Consider the following 24,516-nt stretch of genomic DNA (forward strand, 5'->3'; position numbering starts at 1 on the left):
TGGGAGCTATGGTGCTGAACATGGTTTTGTCTGGTAAAGTTTTTTTCTCTGCTGATGTAGCTCGGGGGTACCTCTTCAAAATACAGGAGGGTGCACGGTGATATCCCTTGAGCATTTTCATATATGAACCCCTTTATGCCCAAAATAGCAATATTTATTCATAAAGGAGGTCATGCACAATGAACTTGATCCCAAATGAATGAATATTCATCGTTTTAGGCCATGCCAGCAAAACACACTTTTGATGAAAAAGTGATAAATGTGCATAATGGCAGAAGAGGTCATGAGATTAATTTGCAGTATTATAAAAGTAAGATTATATTTCAGCTTGACTCTTTCAGCACATCCAACATCCAGTTCCTTATTTACTGCATTTTACCGGGGTAACCAGGTATGTGACCCTAATGTAGGGAGGACGGAGTCAGGGGGAGCATCCGGGGCCTGTGCCAATGAGGGAAAGAGAAATAATGGGCGTATGTGTATTTAAAGCAAAGTAGATCCTATTCAAATTGTTTTAAACATCAGTTGGGATCCCTAGAACATACAACATGAGGTAGTAAACCTTGCATGAAAGTGCATCATTGTAGCTGTGGGGGCTAATAAAGTAAAAATGTCTGTGTTGGCTTTTGATGTCTTCTTATTGTGTTGTTCTGCGTTGTGTTTTTTAAAATTCAATAAAGGGGTGCAGCACCATTTAACTATAACCACGATGTTAATAGCCTTTCTTGAGAAATGACGAATCACTGAAGAATTCACTAAAGTGGTCACGCCAACACAGGATAGGAAGTGGTGACAAACCCATTTAACCTCAGGGATGAGGTGGTCCAATTTGTCTGTCCTCTACCCTTTGACCTGTCCAGCATGAGTGACCCTGCCAGGTGCTTATGCACCCACTGGCATAGCTCTCCAGGTCACTGAGGCACGCAAGCCACCACCCCACGACAAGGGATGGACCGTGTGATGGATGGATTTGTGAACTTACTCTAGTAATATTGAATGTCATGTTGAACAATTTGTAGTTTAGGATCCACACAACATTATGGTGTATACAACACCTGAAGTAACATGTTGATATGATGATTATTTGATGATGGTTATTGATGATGATGAATATAGATGATGATTGTGATTATTCGTGATGATTATTGATGACGACAATGATGATTGTTGTTATGATTATGAGTAAGATGTCTGATCATTTTTTTGTATTTTAATTTTTGTTCAGTGTTTTTGTCAATTTTCAAAGATTAAAACATCTTGAATTAATTAATCTGTCAAATTGTACGAAAAACATTTTCCTCAAAACAGACATACAATACTAACAGCACGTAAAGACCTTTCATTATGTAAAAAAAAAAAAAAAAGCAATGAGATTGATGGTTTGGTCCACAGGTGCAACACATCACCTGATTGAATCTGTGTGTTGTCGGAAATAAAGTATACAGTAGGCCTACTTGCATTGGAGCTATGGAGTGTGCGACCCTCCCTTTTTAAAGTTGAGATTATTGGTCCCTGGAAAAAAGTGTATTTTAAAAAGTAGAATACTTTCTGTAAAGAAGCAGTTGAAATATGTGTGGAGAACAGGCCCAAGTCTGAAGGGGGCGTTGTGCCTCAGAGGTGAGTAGCATTGCTTTTCATGCAAAAGGCTGATGGAGCCCCAGAAAGTGTTTTAAGAACTAGACAAGCAGAACTAATACAGGCATGGGTAGGCTACATACACACACAGTATATACAAGATAAAGAATAAGGATCCTATGAATATGTATTTTTTTAATAAACAGGATTTAAGGTATATTCTACTGTTAATTTTGTGTTCAATTGTTTGGCTAGTGGCTTCAGCCAATTATTGGCGGAGGTGGCAGAGGGTGTAGCTATACAGCTCTGGTAACATTTGTCGACATCTGAAAGAAAAAGTGAAGAAGATTGGAGAAACGTCTGTCACAGTGAAATACAGTTTCTAATTGGTCAAAGGCAGGAGGGGCGTGGCTAAATCTGAGGTGTACTGTGACCTTACTGTCTTTTCATCAGAGGGGAATGTACAGCAGCTCAGAACACAGTGGAGTGAAAATCAAAACTGTAAGTTTTTTTTTTTTTAAATCATGTAATATGTTTAAAATTATTATAAATGGTAATGGTAAATGGACTGCACTTATATAACGCTTTTCCACCTTAGCGGCACTCAAAGCACTTTACAATGGCCTCTCATTCACCCATTCACACACCAATGGCGGTAGCTGCCATGCAAGGCGCTAACCTGCTCATTGGGAGCAATTTGGGGTTAGGTGTCGTGCTCAAGGACACTTCGACAGTCGGAGCTGGGATTCGAACCACTGACCCTTCGATCATTGAACGACCCGCTCTACCAACTGAGCTACAGCCACCCATTATGTCATGATTATGTCATGTATCCCCATATGTTTTTAGGATTATTATTGACAGATTCACACGTTGCCAAAATCATTTATGACATTACATATATTCAGCTTATATTCAACTCTGTTTGGGCTTTTTGGAAAAGGGATTGGGTAGTACTTTTTTATGCTGTAAATAAACGTTGTCTTGAGTGTGAACATGACTGGGAGTAATAGTTAACTTAGTCTTGAGTTGACACTTGGTACAAAGGTTGTTGCATATCAGTAACATCTACTGTAAGATGTTTCTGTCTGTGTTGGGTGCAATATTCAGATATTCATTCACTTGACACAGTTCAGTGTGTGTCTCCTCAGTCAGAGTAGTCTTTGGGGAAGCACACTGTCTAATCTTGGGATTGGGTAATATTGAATGGTGGCCTACTTTTAGGTTGCTGAGTGTATATTTAATACTTAAAATAAATAGTGAGAATAATACATGCTGTATGAAACTCATTATGACTGGGAGTGAAAGTCAATGTTTCAAACCGGCAGGGTTTGGTTTACACTTACAATCTGAGAAGAACTGTAAACAAACTCTTATTTTTCAGCTAGTCAGCTTGTTATATTATATTCTAATTAAAATATGATACGCTTATTTAAAATAAAATGGTTGTAATTCCTCAAACATACAGGCTACCAGCAGTAATCTCTGGGGAGAGAGGAACAGAGCTCTGCCCTCAGAATGAATCTGTCGGAGAGGGAAGAGAAAAGCACTGCCTCTAAAATGAGTCTGTCTGTGGGGAGAGGAGAGAGAGATGCTGCCTCTAAAATGCATCCCAATGAGGAAAATGATCCCAAAAATGTTTTAAGGTAAGATTTCAACTATTGGATGCTCTGTGTTGTTTATAGTACTTTTAGAATGCAGATTTCTGAAAAAGTGTACTTAAAAGTGAAATGTTTTCATCAATGGTGATCACAGCATTCATAAGGAGAGACCAGACTCCCCTGTACCCAGCTGTGTGTCCATAAAGAGTGACCAGTCCGCAGGAGAGCCAAAAGAGTTCAAACTAGGGACCTTCTCAATTGAAAAAAGGTAAGCCATTTAAAGATCAACCAATTTAAAGAAAACACCAAACCAAACCTTTCTTTTTAGCAATTTGGATGTTGTACACCCCATTATTGTTTTGACAGGGCTCATCAGAAGAGACCAGACTCCCCTGTACCCAGCTTTGTGTCCATGAAGAGTGACCACTCTGTGCTAGAGCCAATAGAATTCACAAATGGGACCATTCCAACTGAGCTGAGGTAAGATATTTGCACTCTAGTACATCCTTATATTTCACAACAGTGAGAAAACTGAAAATAAAGATTCAACTTATTACAGTAGCTTTTTTCCCTGTAATGTACTATAAAAGATAAATTGGCTACAAATATGATGTACATTACAGTATCAGTCTGGACAGACCAGACTCCCCTGTACCCAGCTGTGTGTCCATGAAGAGTGACAACTCTATGTTAGAACCAATAGAATTCACAAAAGGGGCCTACTTAGCTGAACAAAAGTAAGACACTTTTCATCTTGGGTGAAAATTTTAATTTAATTCCAAACCGACTGTCTAGTTGTTTTTTGCAGTATGGAAAAATCATTGCTGTTTTTGACAGGGTCCATCAGGAGAGACCAGACTCCCCTGTACCCAGCTGTTTGTCCACAAAAAGTCATCAGTCTATATTAGAGCCAATAGAATTCAGAAAAGGGACCTTTTCAACTGAACAAAGGTAAGACGTTTATTTCACATCAATGAGAAAATTGAAAATAAATATTACAGTAGCTATTTCCTGTAGCGCACAATAAAAGAGAAATTACCTACAAATATGATGTAAAATATAGCTGCAAGCAGCAATATGGGGGCCAAGAAGGACGTGCGACCAACGCATCAAAGACCACAAGTGAATCATGCCATAGTCGCTTTCGAATCCCTGCTGCAGTTTTGAAAATCGGGCATGCGGTGAATAAACGCACTTCCAACTTTGACAGGCTGGTGTTCGCTAGAGAGTTCGAGGTGGTGACATAGACTTGGTGACAGGGGTCACGGGACCATCCCCGATGAGTGTGCCAAATATGGTTTTGATACATCAAAACGTTACTGAGATATGACCACACTTCCTGTTTGGCGGCTTGGACGCCAAATTCGATTGGCAGTAGCGGGTGAATGCCTTCGACAATCGAAAATCCCTGTAATACTGTTGTGGACATTGGTCTAGAGAATATGTACAGCCAGTTTTGTGTAGATTGGTGAAAATTGCTAGGAGGAGATACATTTTAAATGTTTTTCAAAAAATCCAAAATGGCAGGAAATCCAATATGGCGGAAAGTGATGCAGCAGCTGCGCTGCTTGGCCCCCAATTACAGTGTCAGTCAGGAGTAGGTTTGTAAATTGTAGGCACGTCCCTGAATCGATCATTGGTAATGTTAACGATCAATCAATCGATTAATTGCAATTAAAATACCAACATTTCCAAACAGTACCAAAAGCGTTATTATATACGCTTTATTACGGACGGACTGGGTTATTTTTTTCTGCCTGCTGCAGCTCCTCCTCGCAAACACTGAGCCGATGGTGGGTTTGCTGCAGGTGAGAGGAGGAGCAGAGCCAACTTATCTGAGTGAACGTTCTTCAAGTGATAAAGCATTGCTGTTGTCATCGTGTTGTACGTGTGCATCACAGTATTTGTAAGTGGCTTCTTGTCCTTTCTTTTCAAAGTGGTCCCACACAATGCTTTGCTTGGCTTGCTTCATTTTTCAAAATATGCCGCTGTTGATTTCTCTGCATTTCTCCCAAGATGGCTGGTTCGCTACCACGTTGTTTGATAGTAGATCGAGTAAATTTCATGTGCTCAAACAGCAACAAATCCTTAACGATCAAATCCTTATTGATCAATGAATCGATTTTCGATTAATTGTTTGCATCCCTAGTCAGGACTCCCTTGTACCCAGCTGTGTGTCTATGAAGAGTGACAACTCTATGTTGGAGCCAATAGAATTCACAAAAGGGACCTTCTCAACTGAACAAAGGTAAGACATGTTTTATCTTGGGTGAAAGGATTAATTTTTTCGAAGAAAATTCCAAACCGACTGTCTAGTTCTTTTTTGCAGTATGGACAAGAGGAAACAGTCTATATTAGAGCCAATAGAATTCAGAAAAGGGACCTTTTCAACTGAACAAAGGTAAGACGTTTGCTCTCCAGTACATCCTTACATTTTACAACAGTGAGTAAATTTAAAATAAAGATTCAACATATCATTCATATTATTATTCTTAAATATATATGATTATATGATTATATATATATATATATATATAATACAGCATATTATATTATTCAACATATCATTCACATTCAACAAAGGCCTTTTTCTGTAGCATATGATAAAAAGATAAATTGCCTCCATGTATAGTATATATTCTGATTGTTCTCCTATTCTCATGCAGAGTTCCTAAAGACCAACAGAGAAGATCAGTACCAAAGATTCCCATTGGTCAGTCTGACCAGGGTCATCAACTGGACATGGCCTCCATATTCAAGGTGGCCTACCCAAGTTATAGTTTGGTCTGAATAATGGTTTGAATATCAATGGTAGAAGCTCATTTATGTCTTCCGCCCCAGCGATAGTGCAGGGCGAGAGCAGGTAAAATGTTTTCGGTGGCATGTGTTGGTTTGTCCATCCGTTAGTAGAATTACAAAAAAAATACAACATCGATTTTCATGAAACTCGGAAAGGTGTAACATGGGCCAACTTAGAACCCATTAAATTTTGGAGCAGTTCCAAATTACGGGCCGGGTCTATGAGCCACCCACACTTGGACGGCCATTCACCTCCCTTCATTTTTTGGACTAGGATTACACAAACACTGCACAACCGATTTTCATGAAACTCAGTGGAGGGGTGTAGCATGGACCAATTTTGAAACCATTAAATTATGGAGCAGATCCGAATCATGGGGCGGGTCCATGAGCCGTTTCTTGGTTTGTTTGTTAGCAGGATTACGCAAAAACTACCACACTGATTTTCATGAAACTCCTTGGAGGGGTGTAGCATGGGTCAACTTAGAACCCAGTATAGATCCAAATCATGGGGCAGGTCCACAAGTTGCCGAAACACAGCCGGCCATTCACCTCCATTCATTTATTGGACTAGGATTACTCAAAAACTGCCAGACAGATTTTCATCAAGCCTGGTGGAGGGGCGTAGTATGGACGAACTTAGAACCCATTCAATTGTGGAGCAGATCCAAATCACAGAGCGGCTCTGCGAGCCACCAAAACATAGCCAGCCATTCACCTATATTAATTTTTTGGACAGCCTCAGAAGCAGAAAATTCCCCCCATTCATTGTCATGGGGGGAATTGAAACGGCCATATCTCGACATGGGAAAGTCTCAAACCCCCTTTATACTTGGTTTTAGAATGTGTTTTGGACAATCAGATTCAAAGTGGACAGCGCTAAAAGGCACCAAAACGTTTTGTGAAACGTTTCCTCAAACCATTTGCCAAGGTGGTCTGGGACGCATTTGACCACATATCTTTAGTTGTCTAAACGCTAAAGCGTCCTGATGCGTCCCCGACAAAGATACAACAGGCAAACACGTCATCAATTCAGGATAATTTTTCTCCTTTTTCGCCTTTTTCCTTTCTTAGCCTGCACTTTTTTCAAGTCGCAAATGACTTGTCCTTTCAATCGAAATAGTAGGAATAGTACTTGCCTTGACAGACACAACACCTTCAGCCAATCAGCCTTCAGCAAACTTTTGCCAAATCCAGTCGGAAGAATGGCAATAACGTCTTTTCCACCAAGAAACTCTGCTAGTGCATACTCTTGTTCTTGTTTAAGTGTTGTGATTAAGTCTCTTTCTGCAATAACTGCATTTAGCTGCGTTTATTCTTCTAACATTAATGTTACCACTCGTTGCTTCGGGAGCCGCCATGTTTGTTTGGCGAGCGGCAGCCAGCAGCAGCCTGTATTTTACATCACCAAGTACACAAACCAATCAGGGGCTGCTTTCCACTGTGGTACGGAACAGCAGGTAAACACAGTCCCTGATTGGCCCGGTATGGTCTGGATTTTGGGATAATCGCTCTTGAGGAGGCGAAGGCCAGACCGTTCTGCGTTAGTGAAACAGAATGTGAGCTCGCGAGAACGGGATGGTCGTACCAGGCTACCTTGTTCACACAGGCAGCATGATTGCATTACATTACACCGGAAGTCCAGTCATTTCAAATGGAAGTTTGCGAGACGCTGCATCATTGCGTTGCAGAACCAGTGCATTGCGTTTTGTGTTCTGCATGAGTTCGATTTTTCCAACGTTTGCAGTAAAAATGTATGCGTTCACTAAACCGGAAGTTGTGAACCACCGAAGAAGAAGAATACTTTGGTAGCTTTCTTTGCTGGGGATCTATCCTGTCAGAATAATTTGGAGGGAATTGCAGCTATATATATATATATATATATATAAATCATATTTGAATTTCATTCATTCCACAATGAGACCAGTTTTGAGGAAGGTTGTGCATCGCCATTGCAAAACCTTGCGAGAAGACTGAAGACCTTGCAAGCCAACATGTGCTTGACTGCCGGAACTTCGCTCGAGTCTTGCATGAAACGCAATGCAATCATGCAGCCTATGTGAACACGGTGTTAAGCAGTGATCCCCAGCACAGAAAGTATTCTTCTTCTTCGGTGGTTTACAACAAGATTACATTTTTTGTTTATTTCAGTGCCTGGAGCAAAATGTCATCACTTTAGTGAAAAAAGAACTGAAGAGGTTCAGGAGGCTTCTTCATGAACATTACCCAGAGAGCATTGAGAGTCAGAAGGAGGATGAAGAAGTTGATGTTGAGGATGAAGAAGAGGGCCGTGTCAGAGAGGGGGCTCTGAAGATCACACTGTATGTCTTGAGGAAAATGAACCAGAATGAGCTTGCTGACACACTGGAGAAAAGTAAGAGATCACCAACAGATAGGCCTAAGTGTTTTACGTACAATAATTGCATTTAATGTAAGAAATACCAATGTACTATTACTTGCCAGAACTCACAGTGCATCTCATTTCTAAAACAAGTGACTAAGAGCATAATCTAGTGCTGAAGGCAAAGTGCAAGAATAGTAAGCTAAAAATACAATGGGTGCTTAAGAGGGAGGATCCTGGTAGTACTTCTTGAAGAGATGAGTTTTGAGCCTGCGGTGAAACATGGGCGGTGACTCTGATGTCCTGACGTCAGTGGGCAGTTCATTCCACTACTGCGGGGCCAGGATGGAGAAGAGCCTAGACCGTGTTGATTGATCGCAGGGGCCTTGAAGTGACAGGGCAACCAGTCGTCCCGAGGTAGCAGAGCATAATGGTCGGGAGGGGGTATAGGGTTTGACCATGTCCTCGAGGTAGGAGGGAGCTGTTCCTTTCATTGCCCTGCAGGCTAGTACCAGAGTTTTAAACTGGATGCGAGCTGCTACAGGGAGCCAGTGTAGAGAATGGAGAAGGGAAGTTGTGTAGGAGAACTTAGGGTGGTTGGACAAGTTCCAGGTGTTTAATTGCTGACAGCGGCGCCCCATCAAGGAGGGAGTTGGAGTAGTCCAGGTGGGAGATGACAAGGGCCTGGATGAGAACCTGAATATTTTGGGCGAATCCTCTTGATGTTGTAGAGCAGGAATCTGCTCTGCAAGAACATGTAACAGGTATGATATATGCAGAGAACGACAGTTAGTCGCCCAGGGTCACATCCAGATTCCTCGCAGTCAGAGTGGGCATCACCACTGTCGTCAATGGTGAGGGCCAGGTCCCGGTGTTAGTAGCCCTTCCCCTGGACGAACACAAATGTTTCTTGCAAATGTATTATTGTTGTATTGTTCTATCAATTAGATGAACCTCCTCTGGTGTGCCAACGTCAACTCAAATCCAACCTAAAGAAGAAGTTTCAGTGTGTATTTGAGGGAATTGCTGAACAAGGAATCCCAACACTTCTCAATAAGATCTACACCGACCTCTACATCACAGAGGGTGGAAGAAGAGGAGAGGAACATGAAGTGAGAAAGATTGAATCAGCATCCAGGAGACCTGCCATGCAAGAGACACCAATCCAGTGCAAGGACATCTTTAAACCCCTTCCTGGACAAGACGAGCCAATCAGAACTGTGTTGACACTGGGAGTAGCTGGTATTGGAAAAACAGTCTCTACGCAAAAGTTCATGCTGGACTGGGCTGAAGGGATAACCAATCAGGACATTCAATTCATTTTTCCTCTACCTTTTCGAGAACTGAATTTGATGAGCAAGGAAACATACAGTTTGATGGAACTTCTCCACCTTCTCTATTCTGAAACAAAGGAATCAGGGATCTCCAACTATGACAAGTACAATGTTCTATTGATCTTAGATGGACTGGATGAATGTCGACTTCCTCTGAACTTCCCAAAGAATGAGATCTGTTGTGATGTCACAGAGTCAACCTCAGTGGACGTGCTGCTGACCAACCTCATCAAGGGGAATCTGCTTCCCTCTGCTCTCCGATGGATAACCTCACGACCAGCAGCAACCAATCAGATCCCTTCCGAGTGTGTTGACCTGGTGACAGAGGTGCGAGGGTTCAATGACCCACAGAAGGAGGAGTACTTCAGGAAGAGGATCAGCGATGAGAACATGGCCAACAGAATCATCTCACACATTAAGTCAGTAAGGAACCTCAACATCATGTGTCACATACCAGTCTTCAGTTGGATCTCAGCCACTGTTCTAGCGAGACTGTTGAGAGGAGCAAAGAGAAGAGAGATGCCCAAGACACTGACGCAGATGTACACACACTTCCTGGTGTTTCAGACCAAACAGAGGCATCAGAAGTATCATGGAGACCATGACAGAGATCCACACTGGGATAAAGAAACCATTCAGAAACTGGGACAACTCGCCTTCACACAGCTGAAAAAAGGCAACCTGATCTTCTATGAGGAAGACTTGAGAGAATGTGGCATTGATGTCAGAGAAGCCTCAGTGTACTCAGGACTGTGTACTCAGATCTTCAGAGAGGAGTGTGGGCTGCACCTGGGGAAGGTCTTCAGCTTTGTGCATCTGAGCATCCAGGAGTTTCTTGCTGCAGTATATGTGTTCCTCACATTTGTGATGAAAGGGACCAATCCATTGGTCAAAAAGAGTTCCTTACCCAGGCGACTTGCACCATTTTCCAGGAACAAATCAATGACCAACTTGCACAAGACAGCAGTAGACCAGGCCTTAGAGAGCGAGAATGGACACCTGGACCTGTTCCTCCGTTTCCTTCTGGGTCTCTCACTGCAGTCCAACCAGACTATCCTACGAGGCCTTCTGACAGAGACAGGAAGCAGCTCACAGACCAATGAGGAAACAGTCGAATACATCAAGAAGAAGATTAGGAGGAATCCTTCTCCAGAGAAGTGCATCAATCTGTTCCACTGTTTGAATGAGCTGAATGACCACTCTCTAGTGGAGGAGATTCAAAGCTACCTGAGCTCAGGAAATCTCTCAGAAGCCAAACTCTCCCCTGCACAGTGGTCAGCTCTGGTCTTTGTGTTGCTGACCTCAGAAGAGGATCTGGAAGTGTTTGACCTGAAGAAATACTCCAGATCAGAGGAAGGTCTTCTGCAGCTGCTGCCAGTGGTTAAAGTATCCAGAACCGCTCTGTGAGTTATCAGTTATAATCAATAATCCAATTTAAAACACTGATAAACATTCCACATTAAACATATTGTAAGATATCAGCATACGATCAGAGACATGTGGCACTGTAGGCTATAGTATGAACAACAAATACATTTCTACTGTTCATGTATATCTGTGTCTATCATCAGGTTGAGTGGATGTAGCCTCACAGAGAGATCATGTAGAGAGGTATCCTCAGCCCTCAGCTCAAACCCCTCCCACCTGAGAGAGCTGGACTTGAGTGACAACAACCTGCAGGATTTAGGAGTTAAGCTGCTCTCTGCTGGACTGGAGAGTCCACACTGTAGACTGGAGACACTGAGGTGAGTACCATATACACTGTCGGAGATCAGTTGAGAATAATATTCATTGAGGTACAAACATAGTCATTATTATTTAGGACAGGACAGGACAGTGCAAATTTGAATAAACTTGTAGAATGCCCATCACAATGATCATGATCTCATTCTAGACTCAGTAGCTCTAATCTCACAGAGAAATGCTGTGAAGTGTTGGCCTCAGCTCTCAGCTCAAACTCAAACCTGAGAGAACTGGACCTGAGTTACAACAACCTGCAGGATTCAGGAGTGGAGCTGCTCTCTGCTGGACTGGAGAGTCCACACTGTAGACTGGAGACACTGAGGTGAATACCATACGCTGTTAGAGATCAGTTGAACAGAATGTTTATTTATTAATGTTAACATTTACAGAATATAATATTTGTTTCTACAGATTGTCTTTCTGTGGAGTAACAGAGGAGGGCTTTACCTCCCTGGATTCAGCTCTGAGAGCAAACCCCTCCCACCTGAGAGAGCTGGACCTGAGATACAATCACCCAGGAGACTCTGGAGAGAGGCTGCTCTTTGCTGATACCCACTATAAACTCCAAACTCTTGAGTGAGAACTATATGCTTTTTCCTAGAATTTCAACATGACAGCATAACAGACACATTCTCTTTTCCTTCAGTAGACTAACTGTTATATTCTGTTTTACTCACAGTGTTAAACCTGGAGGAATATACTGGTTCTTGAAGAGATGTAAGTCTGTCCAACTTTGATCAGCACTCTGATTGACACTAGCATGTTAGAGATCATGAGTTCTTTATCTTTTTGGTCCATTTTCTCTCTTCAGGTGACTGTGATCTCACACTGGACCCAAACACAGTACACAGAAGCCTCATTCTGTCTAAGATGAACAGAAAGGTGACATGGAATGCTGAGCTGCAGTCATACCCTGATCACGCTGAAAGATTCACAGAGTTGACACAGGTTCTGGGTAGAGAGGGTCTGACTGGGCGCCATTACTGGGAGGTGGAGAAGGTTGGGTACCAGGCCGATATAGGAATAACTTATAAAGGAATCAGAAGGAGAGGACAGGGTTTTGACTGTCTAATGGATTGCAATGCCAAGTCCTGGTGTCTGAGCTGGTCTACTGACAGTTTCACTGCCTGGCACAATAAAATGAACACTGTCATACCAGCCCCCTCCATCAGGTCCAACAGAATAGGAGTGTATCTGGACTGGTCAGCTGGCACTCTGTCCTTCTACAGTGTCTCCCCTGTCACATGTACCCTCCTGCACACATTCCACTCCACTTTCACTGAGCCCCTCTACCCTGGCTTCTATGTTTGGCGTGACACTTCATTGTCCCTTGTCATGTAAATACCAAGAGGATCTAAACATGCTTAATCACAAACCTGTGAGATTCTGTGTTGTTTTACTGAATCCTAGAGTCAGGTAGATGAGTAGTGGTGAGTTTCAGCCAGTGTTGTTCAGATGTTCCCCTCCCTCCTCTATGCAAAGTTAACACATTAGTAATGTTCATCGTAGTGTGTTTAACCCTATGCTAGTCAATCACACTCCCATAACATGGGTGTTTTTTAGCCTACACTTGACAGTACTGTTGGGTAATTGGATGTAGAGATGTCTCCTCCTCTCTGCCATGTAGTGTGAGTCTAGCTCCGTCCACCCGAGGGCAGCACATCCTGTAAAATGGAGGAACTTCCAACTGTGACATCTTTGCAGTATCAAGGTCAATATGTATTTTGATTGAGGAGACGATATTTGGTAGAATGCTACGAGTGAGACAATCACTTTTGTGTATGAAACTGTGATGACCTGTGGTGACCTGTGTTCTGTACCATATAATTATTTTTTTCCAGTGCTGTAGGCCTAATGTGTTGTATATAATGTACATCAGTTTATGTGCTGTTGTAAAGTCAATACTGAGAACTTATTCAAATAGTTACATTTTTATATTCAGTTAATTTAATCAAATTCAATGAATATTCACTGTAACTCTCGACTCATGTTACTTGGGTTCATTATATTATCATTTGCTTCAGTGGGTCAGTGAATACTTTGGCTACTTTGGGGGGAGGGGGGGGGGGGGGGTCACAGTAATTTAACATCTGAAGGGGTACAGTACTACTACCGTAGGCTATCTGCTGTTTATCTTTGAGCATGTGGAAAACTCTTCAGATGGGTGTGTATGTGGCTGGAACTCCCATCCACTCACCATAATATATTGTTGAATACAGTTTTAAACTCTATGCATTCTGTGTGTAAAAGGTTATTCAAACAGTGTGTTCTTTGATTGAAGTTCTTAATTAAAGGACAATGCTCGTTTTTGACAACCTGGACCTTATTTACGACATATTATAAGACGTTTGACTCACCGAGATCACTTTGGTGTAGTTCAGAGGCATGTAGAAGAAATTTAAAATCCAGCGCGAGCCAGTATATCCGTGTAATGGCGGTGGTGGGGGCACCGGGAATGCAGTTTCTAAAAATCTATTTTCTGCCGCGAAACGGTTGTTTTCATCAATCTGTCTTTATGAATCGCTAGTTGTGCTTACATAGAGCGTAGGCCTGTTGTGGTTTTTCACATGCCTCTGAAATATGATCTTTAGAAACGTCACGAAATAGCTTCCCCACTTGCTCCAGCACGCATGCGCACAGCGTGCTTGAGCAACGATTGCGCACTGTGCGCATGCGTGCTGGAGCAAGTGGGGATTATTTTGTGACGTTTCTAAAGATCATATTTCAGAGGCATGTGAAAAACCACAACAGGCCTACGCTCTAGGTAAGCACAACTAGCGATATGTGCATTTCATACACAGAGGCAACGCAATACGTAGAATACAGAGAGCAATGGGGGGCAGAAAGGTGAGCTGTAAAAATTCCTCCCTGACTTCTCAACGAGACAATCAAGCAAGCTCCTGGAAAATGTTTGTGTATTGGCTAAGAACATTTACAGAGCAATAAACATGGGCTAACTACTGCATATGAGAGACATGACTAACAGTAGAGTACAGTATACATGGTTACAGAGATGTTGGACATTATGTGTTAGCTACCCCTGTAGTCTATAACATGATAAGTGAATCATAACAAAGCACAATAAGCACTTAGCAGAACAGGCTCATAGAGAATGTAAACTAGGTATAGCCGCAAAGCAGAGGTGGGGAGACAGAAAGCAGAGAGCCAAGAGTAAAAAGGGGTAGGGTTGGCTGGATAGGGACAGCTGGTGACACAGAGTGGGAAGGAGCTGGAAACGAGGAAGGCAGGGGGCCTCTCCCCAGGAGCGATTTGGAGGACCTTGGCCGAGGACTGGGGGGCTCTCCGGGACCTGAGTGGTGTCCACAGGACCTGTTTAGAGTATAAGAGGAAGAGCCAGTAGGGAGGAGGGAGGAAGGCAGGGTTAGTGGCAGAACTGTGTACTGGACATCTACAGCAGACGCTGGGGTTTCTATCAGACTCAGGGTGGTCTGCAGGTGACAGTGGGACATCCACTGGACCTGGTTAGAAAAAAAGGAGGGAGAGGCACTTGTGTGTGTGTGTGTGTGTGTATGTGTGTGTGTGTGTGTCACTGCTCACTGCTCCTCCATGTTTGTAGTCTAATAAAGTCAATATAACTCCCATGCTTAGTCATTAAAACTATCTTCAACTCAAACTCAATAATTCTCAAGCACCCCTCCGCACCCCGTCCCCCCTACACACACACACACACACACACACACACACACACACACACACACACACACACACACACACACACACACACACACACAAACAGATTATAGAAATAATTAAAGACGGTGTTTTACCATGTAGAAACAGACTGGCGGTCTCTGATTTAATATTACACTCATGTACAGACTATCCTGAATTGTTGTGAGAAATCTACACACACCAAGAAGTATTTATTCTGCCATCTACAAACTGGTTGGACAAGGACGGAGAAGCAGTGTTAAATGTTTGACCTACATTTAACATACCCTTCATTTTTCAACCACAGCCTCACACAGGGAATCTGGATGTACCTGATGTATGCCTTTGTTTGTATAGTACATTACTAACCTCCTTCCTTCTGCCCGTCATCAGACTCAGACAAGGATGAAGAGCTGAAGGGAGAGGAATGGAAACTGTACTGTAAGTTGTTTATTGTCTGTACAAGTGAATGTGTTTTCGAACATCATTTATGTTTGTGTGGCTGTGTGCCTGTACAGTACCAAGGTCATGGATTAGTAATGTCTGCCATATTTGATTAGAAAGATACTTCAGTTTGAAAGAAGGTTTAGAGACGAATACCGTCGACTCACTCTAGACAAATACTGTATACTGTAAGTCAATTTGGATAAGTAGTCAGTTTGGTTGAATTTTTTTTTTTTTAAATGTCTAGGTAAACATATTTGATTGCTCAATTTTGATTGGCTGTTAGGTCATTCTCAGATTTCAAGTTACCATAAAAAACATCGATGTAATACAGTAGGCTATAGAAATGTTTTACTATGGTAGCCTATCTCCCATTGTGTGGGAGGCTGCAAAATACAGTATGTACTCATGAACACTGGGATCTAATGAATGTTCATTATCAGTTGTTTTTTTTTTAGCTGTGACAAGCAGCTCTATAGCGTACTCTGACAGTTGGTCGGTCCACAAAAATGTGCGGACCCTAGGCATGCGCATACGTTCAATGCAATTATTGTAAGTCGCTCTGGACAAACGTGTCTGCTAAATGACAGTAATGTACATGGTTATAGCTATTGTCAATTTACGCTTGTTTCATAGCCGTTTGTCTTATGAAGTTGTACGGGAAGATTAAATCAGCAAGTCCAGATTCCCAGTATTGAAACAAAATAGAAGACATACAGTAGCCACCCAGAGAATTATGATTTGGCTCCTATTCTGCCTAAAATATTATATTTGTGTGTGTGTGTGTGTGCGTGTATAACCTGTACAGTACGTGTTTGATGGGTGGACATGCCCTATGTGCCATGACTCCAGTCTCCTGTAGTTTGTTTTGTCACTGCTCCTCCATGTTTGTAGTTCTGTCGTTTACCGTCCATGTTTGTAGTCTAATGAAACCAACATGCTGAGTCACTAAAAATACACACAGGTAAAACATGAATGTGTCTTGAATATAATAAAAGTGTGTGCATGTGGAGTGCAGAGGGGTGTTTGAGAATGTAGACATTCCGTTTGAGAATGTAGACATTAAGTTCATTACTGGGAACTTGGACTTGATTTAATCGTCAACAGGTTTATCTGCCTGATGTAATGGGCACCATGCATTCTGGGGGGAATCATCATTTCAGTCATCTTTTGTGTTGCGTGAATCTTGTGGTAACACATCATTTCCACTTTTAATTGAATGCTTAATTCTCTGGTTTTTCAATCATGACAATGGCCGCATTTCCCGATAAAGAAGCTTCTTAAGGAACCCTTCTTAAGCAACCCTTTGTATGGGAGTTAAGAGGTACTTTGGAGTTAAGTGCTTCTTAACTCGTTCAGGAAACCCGGCCAATGCTGTTTTCAGCTCTGCATTCAACAGCATTGCTCTATTCAATTTAGGCTATTATAATCCTTGTATTTTGGATCCCTGCTTAGTGCAATTTGCAATTCCGTTTATTTTGACCTGTTTATTCAGGCTACCAGCAGTAATGTCTGGGGAGACAGAAGAGGGCTGCACTGCCTCCAAAATGAGTCATAGTGAGGACAATGACTCCCACTCTACATTTGTACAGTGAGAATATCTCAATTAAAGGACATTTGAGATAACTAATATTTATTTAGCCCCATACTGTATGTGTTTGTGTATATCATTTTGGGATATATATATATTTTTGTAATACTACAATTCTACCATTATGAGCAGAATTAATTAGACTGGGGTGGTGTGTCTTTATTGTTTTGAAGCCAAAATCAGCAGGAGAGACGAAACTCCCCTATACCCAGCTGCGTGTCCATGAAGAGTGACAGATCTATGTTAGAGCCGATATCGTTCAGACCAGGGACCATCCCACCTGAACAAAGGTAATATTATGTTTTAATTCTGGCCAAAAATATTAGCTGATTTGAAGAGAATACCAAAACAGCTTCTTTGTGTTATGTTGCAGTAAGACTATGTATAAATCATTGCTGTATTTGACAGGGTCGGGCAGATGAGACCAGACTCACCTGTACCCAGCTGTGTGTCCATGAAAAGTGACAACTCTATGTTAGAGCCAATACAATTCAGTCAAGGGATCTTCTCACCAGAACAAAGGTGAAACATTTGTTGTTCTTTATTCTTATATTCCCAGTGAGAGAAGACATGTACCAGAGATTATTGTATAGAGTGGTGAGGTGTGATGTCATTTTGTAGGCTGAAAAGTTAGCATAGCTGCCATTTGGTTCAGAGTTCTAAATCCCTATGGGAAAAATGAATGGGATTTGCAAAAAATGCCGAAAATAAGGTATGTTTAACAGAGACCCTAGTACGTTTTGTTATAAAAGTTGAAATACATAGTTGGTTCTGAGATCAATGTTGCCCACTAAAACAAAGGCTTTTTCACCTTTCTACAAACTAGATTTGTTTCTTATACAGTATTGGTAGGGTTAGGGGTTAGGGTTAGGGTTAGCAAACACAAGGGTTCAATTCTCAGATTCTCTGAAGTAATACATTCTCAGAGTTCTGACAATACATTTTAAGCGGGAGATCTCTCTTGTCAAATATTGCCAATAACAATTTGTACAAAACTCGGGTTGTTTTCCTATTCTCACAGAGTTCCCAAAGACCAACTGGAAATATCCCAGTCAGAGATTTCAATGGGTCAGTCTGACCAGAGCAATCAACTGGACTTAAAGGTGGGTTGTATTAATCATTGTCTTGTCTTGCTAAGGGTCTCAATCAGATATGAATGGTACAGTATATGGGTGCAATCAATAGAGCCAATATGAACAAAAGACCATTTGTTTGTGTGTGAAAAGAGTAACCTGTAACTGAACATACAACTGAATTCAATTGCCGAATTGACCATTTAACAAAATGTCATGACGGCAGTGAAGAAAGAGCTGATGAGGATCAGAAGATTCCTTCATCAGAATTACCCAGAGAGCTTTGAGCTTGAGAGGGAGGATGTAGAAATGGGTTATGTAGAGGATAAGGAAGGCAAGGCAAGGCAAGTTTATTTGTATAGCACATTTCAGCAACAAGGCAATTCAAAGTGATTTACATGAGAAATTAAAAGCAAAGACAAAGTGCAACACATAAAAGGTCATATAAAACAAAATGCAAAAAAGGACACTTTTTTTTAATCACATACTGAAACCTTCTCTCTCTCCACTCATGTACAATGTCCTGTATAGTTGCTTGCTGGCTTTTCACCAGTGCCTCAAACATCCTTTCTGAGCAAGGGACCACATCAGATGTCAGTGGCCTACTGTTGTGTCACTAGGCACACCTTGCACCAAAAATCCAAATTCTCCATTTCCAACATACATTTCCTTCTTTCTATTCCTCCCTCAAGTCGTTCTACTTACATTCTCTTGTACTTTGCAGAACATTTAAAACAAAATGCATGAAAAATAAAATACAGGAATAAAAGTTACAGTGCAGTGTATGAATAAATAATTATTCGATTTAATAAAAAGCAGCGGCTAAAGAAAAGTCTTCAGTCTTGATTTAAAAGAACTGAGAGTTGCAGCAGACCTGCAGTTTTCTGGACGTTTGTTCCAGATATGTGGAGCATAAAAACTGAACGCTGCAGGAAGAGAGCAGTGCCTGAAGTTCTGATTAATTTTATTTCATAGACAAGACAAGTCCTGAGCCCCATGAAACACAAGGAACCTGCTGACGCAATGGAGAAAAGTAAGAGATAACCAAAAGTGTATTTTAATGCACAAATCTAAACACACGTATGGATGTTTCTTGCAAAAATAATGATGTTGTTTTGTGTGGTCATACAGATGAGCTAGCTGTGGTGTGCCAACTTCAACTCAAATCCAACCTGAGTAAGAAGTTTAAATGTTTGTTTGAAGGAACAGCTGAACAAGGAAACCCAACACTTCTGAACGAGATCTACACAGACCTCTACATCACAGTGGGTGGAACAGGAGAAGTCAATGATGAACATGAGGTGAAAAAGATTGAATCAGCATCCAGGAGACCTGCCATGCAAGAGACACCAATCAAGTGCAAGGACATCTTTAAACCCCGTCCTGGACAAGACGAGCCAATCAGAACTGTGTTGACACTGGGAGTAGCTGGTATTGGAAAAACAGTCTCTACGCAAAAGTTGATGCTGGACTGGGCTGAAGGGATAACCAATCAGGACATTCAATTCATTTTTCCTCTACCTTTTCGAGAGCTGAATTTGATGAGCAAGGAAACATACAGTTTGATGGAACTTCTCCACCTTCTCTATTCTGAAACCAAGGAATCAGGGATCTCCAACTATGACAAGTACAATGTTCTATTGATCTTAGATGGACTGGATGAATGTCGACTTCCTCTGAACTTCCCAAAGAATGAGATCTGTTGTGATGTCACAGAGTCAACCTCAGTGGACGTGCTGCTGACCAACCTCATCAAGGGGAATCTGCTTCCCTCTGCTCTCCGCTGGATAACCTCACGACCAGCAGCAACCAATCAGATCCCTTCCGAGTATGTTGACCTGGTGACAGAGGTGCGAGGGTTCAATGACCTACAGAAGGAGGAGTACTTCAGGAAGAAAATCTGTGATGAGAACCTGGCCAACACAACCATCACACATATCAAATCATCAAGGAGTCTCCACATCATGTGTCACATACCAGTCTTCAGTTGGATCTCAGCCACTGTCCTAGAGAGACTGTTGAGAGAAGCAGAGAAGGCTTGCCTTCGGCCAGAGTTGCCGAAGACGCTGACTCAAATGTACACACACTTCCTGGTATTTCAGATCAAACAGAGGAGTCAGAAGTATCATGGAGACGATGACGAAGATTCACCCTCGGATCAGGACACCATTCTGAAGCTGGGAAAACTGGCCTTCAAACAGCTGAAAAAAGGCAACCTGATCTTCTATGAGGAAGACCTGAGAGAATGTGGCATTGATGTCAGAGAAGCCTCAGTGTTCTCAGGCCTGTGTACTCAGATCTTCAGAGAGGAGTGTGGGCTGCACCTGGGGAAGGTCTTCAGCTTTGTGCATCTGAGCATCCAGGAGTTTCTTGCTGCAGTATATGTGTTCCTCACATTTGTGGTGAAAGGGACCAATCCATTAGTCAAACGGAATTCCTTGAGGCGACTTTCCAGGAACAAATCAATGACCAACTTGCACAAGACAGGAGTGGACCAGGCCTTAAAGAGCGAGAATGGACACTTGGACCTGTTCCTCCGTTTCCTTCTGGGTCTCTCACTGGAGTCCAATCAGACTCTCCTACAAGGCCTTCTGACACAGACAGGAAGCAGCTCACTGACAAATGATGAAACAGCTAAGTACATCAAAGAGAAGATCAGAGAGAATCCTTCTTCAGAGAGATGCATCAATTTGTTCTGCTGTCTTAATGAGCTGAATGACCACTCTCTAGTGGATGATCTGAATGAGCTGAATGACCACTCTCTAGTGGATGAGATCCAAAGCTACCTGAGTTCAGGAAATCTCTCAGAAGCCAAACTCTCACCATCACAGTGGTCAGCTCTGGTCTTTGTGTTGCTGACCTCCACAAATGATCTGGAAGTGTTTGACCTGAAGAAATACTCCAGATCAGAGGAAGGTCTTCTGCAGCTGCTGCCTGTGGTAAAAGCTTCGAGGACAGCTCTGTGAGTGATCAGCCACAAAAAATCCAACTGAAACTATTGATAAATATTGCTCTTAATCTAATGTTTTATGATAGATCAGCAGAAGCTCATATGTACAAATGGTATGAGAAGCAATGTATTTCTATCATTGATACGGTGTATGTATATCTTTTATCAGGATGTTAGGATGTAATCTCACAGAGACATCATGCAGAACATTATCCTCAGCTCTCAGCTCAAACTCCTCCCACCTGAGAGAACTGGACCTGAGTGACAACAACCTGCAGGATTCAGGAGTGAAGCTGCTCTCTGCTGGACTGGAGAGTCCACACTGTAAACTGGAAACATTGAGGTGGGTATTACCTTCAATTTATCTGGACATGAGATCTTACAGGAAATTCTATTTCTGCACACTTTGTGAGATTTTTGACAGAAAGCAGCTGTTATTTCTAGGTTGCCTATGTTGTCTTTTGTAGAGTATGTCTCACTTAAGCTCTCATGGTAAACCACTTTTACTTGCGAGAGCTGGATATTAGTGACAACAAACTTCATTGAATGAATTGTAATATGTTTGATGTAATGTCCCATCATTTTCTATTCTCTTTCTAGACTGAGTAAGTGTAATCTCACAGAGACATGCTGTGAAGAGCTGTCCTCAGCTCTCAGCTCAAACTCCTCCCATCTGAGAGAGCTGGACCTGAGTGACAACAACCTGCAGGATTCAGGAGTGAAGCTGCTCTCTGTTGGACTGGAGAGTCCACACTGTAGACTGGAGACACTGAGGTAGTAAACATATTTAATCCCCCTTCCCATGGGTTTATTTTACAACATGGAATGTGTTTTGACATCTTCTGTTTTTATACAGACTGAATGAGTGTACTGTAACAGAGAGAAGCTGTGAAAAGCTGGCCTCAGCTCTCAGCTCAATCTCCTCCCATCTGAGAGAGCTGGACCTGAGTGACAACAACCTGCAGGATTCAGGAGTGAAGCTGCTCTCTGCTGGACTGGAGAGTCCACACTGTAGACTGGAAACATTCAGGTGGGTGCCACATTGTACATTTACATTACAGTCATTTAGCTGACACTTTTATCCAAAGTGACTTACAATAATATATTGCATTTAACATAGGAAAAGCCAGTGTACTACTACTTGCCAGAACTCACAAGTGCATCTCCTTTCTAAAACAAGTGAACATAATCTAGTGCTGAAGACAAAGTGCAAGAATAGCAAACTAAAAACACAATAGGTGCTTAAGAGGGAGGATCGTGGTAGAGAGCTGGATAATAGTGACAACAAGCTGTATCCTATGTATTTTAAAACAGTATATGTGTTGTAATGTCCATCATTTTCTATTCTCTATGTAGAGTGAGTAAGTGTGATCTCACAGAGACATGCTGTAAAGAGATGGCCTCAGCTCTCAGCTCAAACTCCCACCTGAGAGAGCTGGACCTGAGTGACAACAACCTGCAGGATTCAGGAGTGAAGCTGCTCTCTGCTGGACTGGAGAGTCCACACTGTAGACTGGAGACACTGAGGTAGGTACCACATACAAGTTAGTAGACAGAAGTTCTTGCATGACATGTATTCTATTTAGTAATTTCCTCATACTTTATATGAGTGTTTTGATCGAGGGAAACCTTTATTACGTGCACCACAGCAAGGCATGCAAGTAGGTTGTTCACTGCTGTCTGTGGACTCGTAGGTGGGTTGGGTATGTGGATGGGTATGTGGGTATGTGGGTGGACGGTATGTATGTTTGCACCATAATTCGAAAACAAATAACCCTATGTTGTTCATACTTGGTAAGTATATTTCACCCAAGGTACCCTGGACCTGATTAGATTTTGGAGTGTATCCAAAGTATGGGGCAAATTGATAAATTATTTTTCTCTTTTGTTATGAGTACATAGGAATTATAAACGCTTCCAACCGAACCAACCACCAGAGGGCAGTAACAATGTTCAAATCATTTTTTGACTAGAGTATCTTGTCAGAAGCGTGCACTCTACACACACATTCAGCAGATTTTACACCCATATGGTCGAGCCATATACAAGGCTTTTACATAGCCTACACCCGGGACTATACTTTCAACACCAAATGTTTTTTTCTCAACAAAATTGTACTTGGCAGCTAAAAGGCACAAGTTGGCACCTCGCCCAAGTGCAGTCTAGTTTCCAGGTTGTCTATATTTTATTGTGGAGTCACAAAAGCAGGCGTTATGTCTGTGGCTTGAGCTCTCAGGTTAAACCCTTCCAACCAGAGAGATGGACATTAGTGACAACAACCTTTATTTTATTTATTGTAATATATTTGGTGTAATGTCCCTCATTTTCTATTATCTTTTTTTCTAGACTGAGTAAGTGTGATCTCACAGAGAAATGCGGTGAAGTGTTGGCCTCAGCTCTCAGCTCAAACTCAAACCTGAGAGAACTGGACTTGAGTGACAACAACCTGCAGGATTCAGGAGTGAAGCTGCTCTCTGCTGGACTGGAGAGTCCACACTGTAGACTGGAGACACTGAGGTGGGTACCACATACAAGTTAGTAGATGCATGCCCTGCATTACATATATTCCATTAAGGCATTTCCTCATACTTTATGTGAGTTTTTTGGACCGAGGGCAACCTCTATTTCTAGGTTGTCTAGGTTTTATTGTGGAATCACAAAAGTAGGCGTTATGTCTGTGGCTTGAACTCTCAGGTTAAACCCTTCCCACATGAGAGCTGGACAATAGTGACAACAAACTGAATTAATGTATTGTAGTATATTTGGTGTAATGTCCTTCATATTCTATTCTCTTTCTAGACTGAGTAAATGTAATCTCACAGAGACATGCTGTAAAGAGATGGCCTCAGCTCTCAGCTCAAACTCCTCCCATCTGAGAGAGCTGAACCTGAGTGACAACAACCTGCAGGATTCAGGAGTGAAGCTGCTCTCTGCAGGTCTGGAGAGTCCACACTGTAGACTGGAGACACTGAGGTGAATACCATATACAGTAAGCTATAGAAGACCAGTTGAGCAGAATTGTTTATTTATTTACAAGCAAGTAATCATCATATCCCACCGAGAGTGTTTTCTAGTTTTGTTTTCAGCTCCTATACAAGATACTAAATCATGAAGTTAGCAACACACAAGGTCCTGCATACTGTATACAGTACTAATTTCCTCATAAGTGATGTGAGTTTTTTGACAGAGGAACTTTTTTTCCATAGGTTGTCTTTCTGTGGAATCACAGAAGAAGGCTTTACCTCTCTGGCTTCAGCTCTGAGATCAAACCCCTCCCACCTGAGAGAGCTGGACCTGAGATACAACGACCCAGGAGACTCTGGAGAGAGGCTGCTCTCTGCTGGACTGGAGGATCCCCACTATAAACTCCAAACTCTCAGGTGAGAACTATGC

The 24,516-nt window shown here is 42.0% G+C and overlaps 1 protein-coding gene and 1 pseudogene across 2 annotated transcripts; both read left to right on the top strand.

The window, feature by feature from the left end:
• Positions 1-4,966: 4,966 nt before the first annotated feature.
• LOC311322421 (NACHT, LRR and PYD domains-containing protein 3-like) lies at positions 4,967-24,507 on the top strand (the record flags this gene model as incomplete). The annotated part of the gene is made up of 12 exons (XM_084454486.1): positions 4,967-4,984; positions 8,127-8,349; positions 9,265-11,053; positions 11,222-11,395; positions 11,545-11,715; positions 21,293-21,466; positions 21,724-21,897; positions 21,980-22,153; positions 22,480-22,650; positions 23,470-23,640; positions 23,923-24,096; positions 24,330-24,507. 12 exons carry the CDS (start codon positions 4,967-4,969, stop codon positions 24,505-24,507), a joined length of 3,591 nt encoding a protein of 1,196 aa, XP_084310612.1.
• LOC311322326 (NLR family CARD domain-containing protein 3-like) lies at positions 19,197-20,079 on the top strand (annotated as a pseudogene). The gene is made up of 2 exons: positions 19,197-19,206; positions 19,305-20,079. The product of its transcript is annotated as an NLR family CARD domain-containing protein 3-like (transcript).
• Positions 24,508-24,516: the final 9 nt, after the last annotated feature.

The sequence above is a fragment of the Borostomias antarcticus genome (assembly GCF_949987555.1).
Source record: "Borostomias antarcticus genome assembly, chromosome: 20".
Lineage (NCBI taxonomy): Eukaryota > Metazoa > Chordata > Actinopteri > Stomiiformes > Stomiidae > Borostomias > Borostomias antarcticus.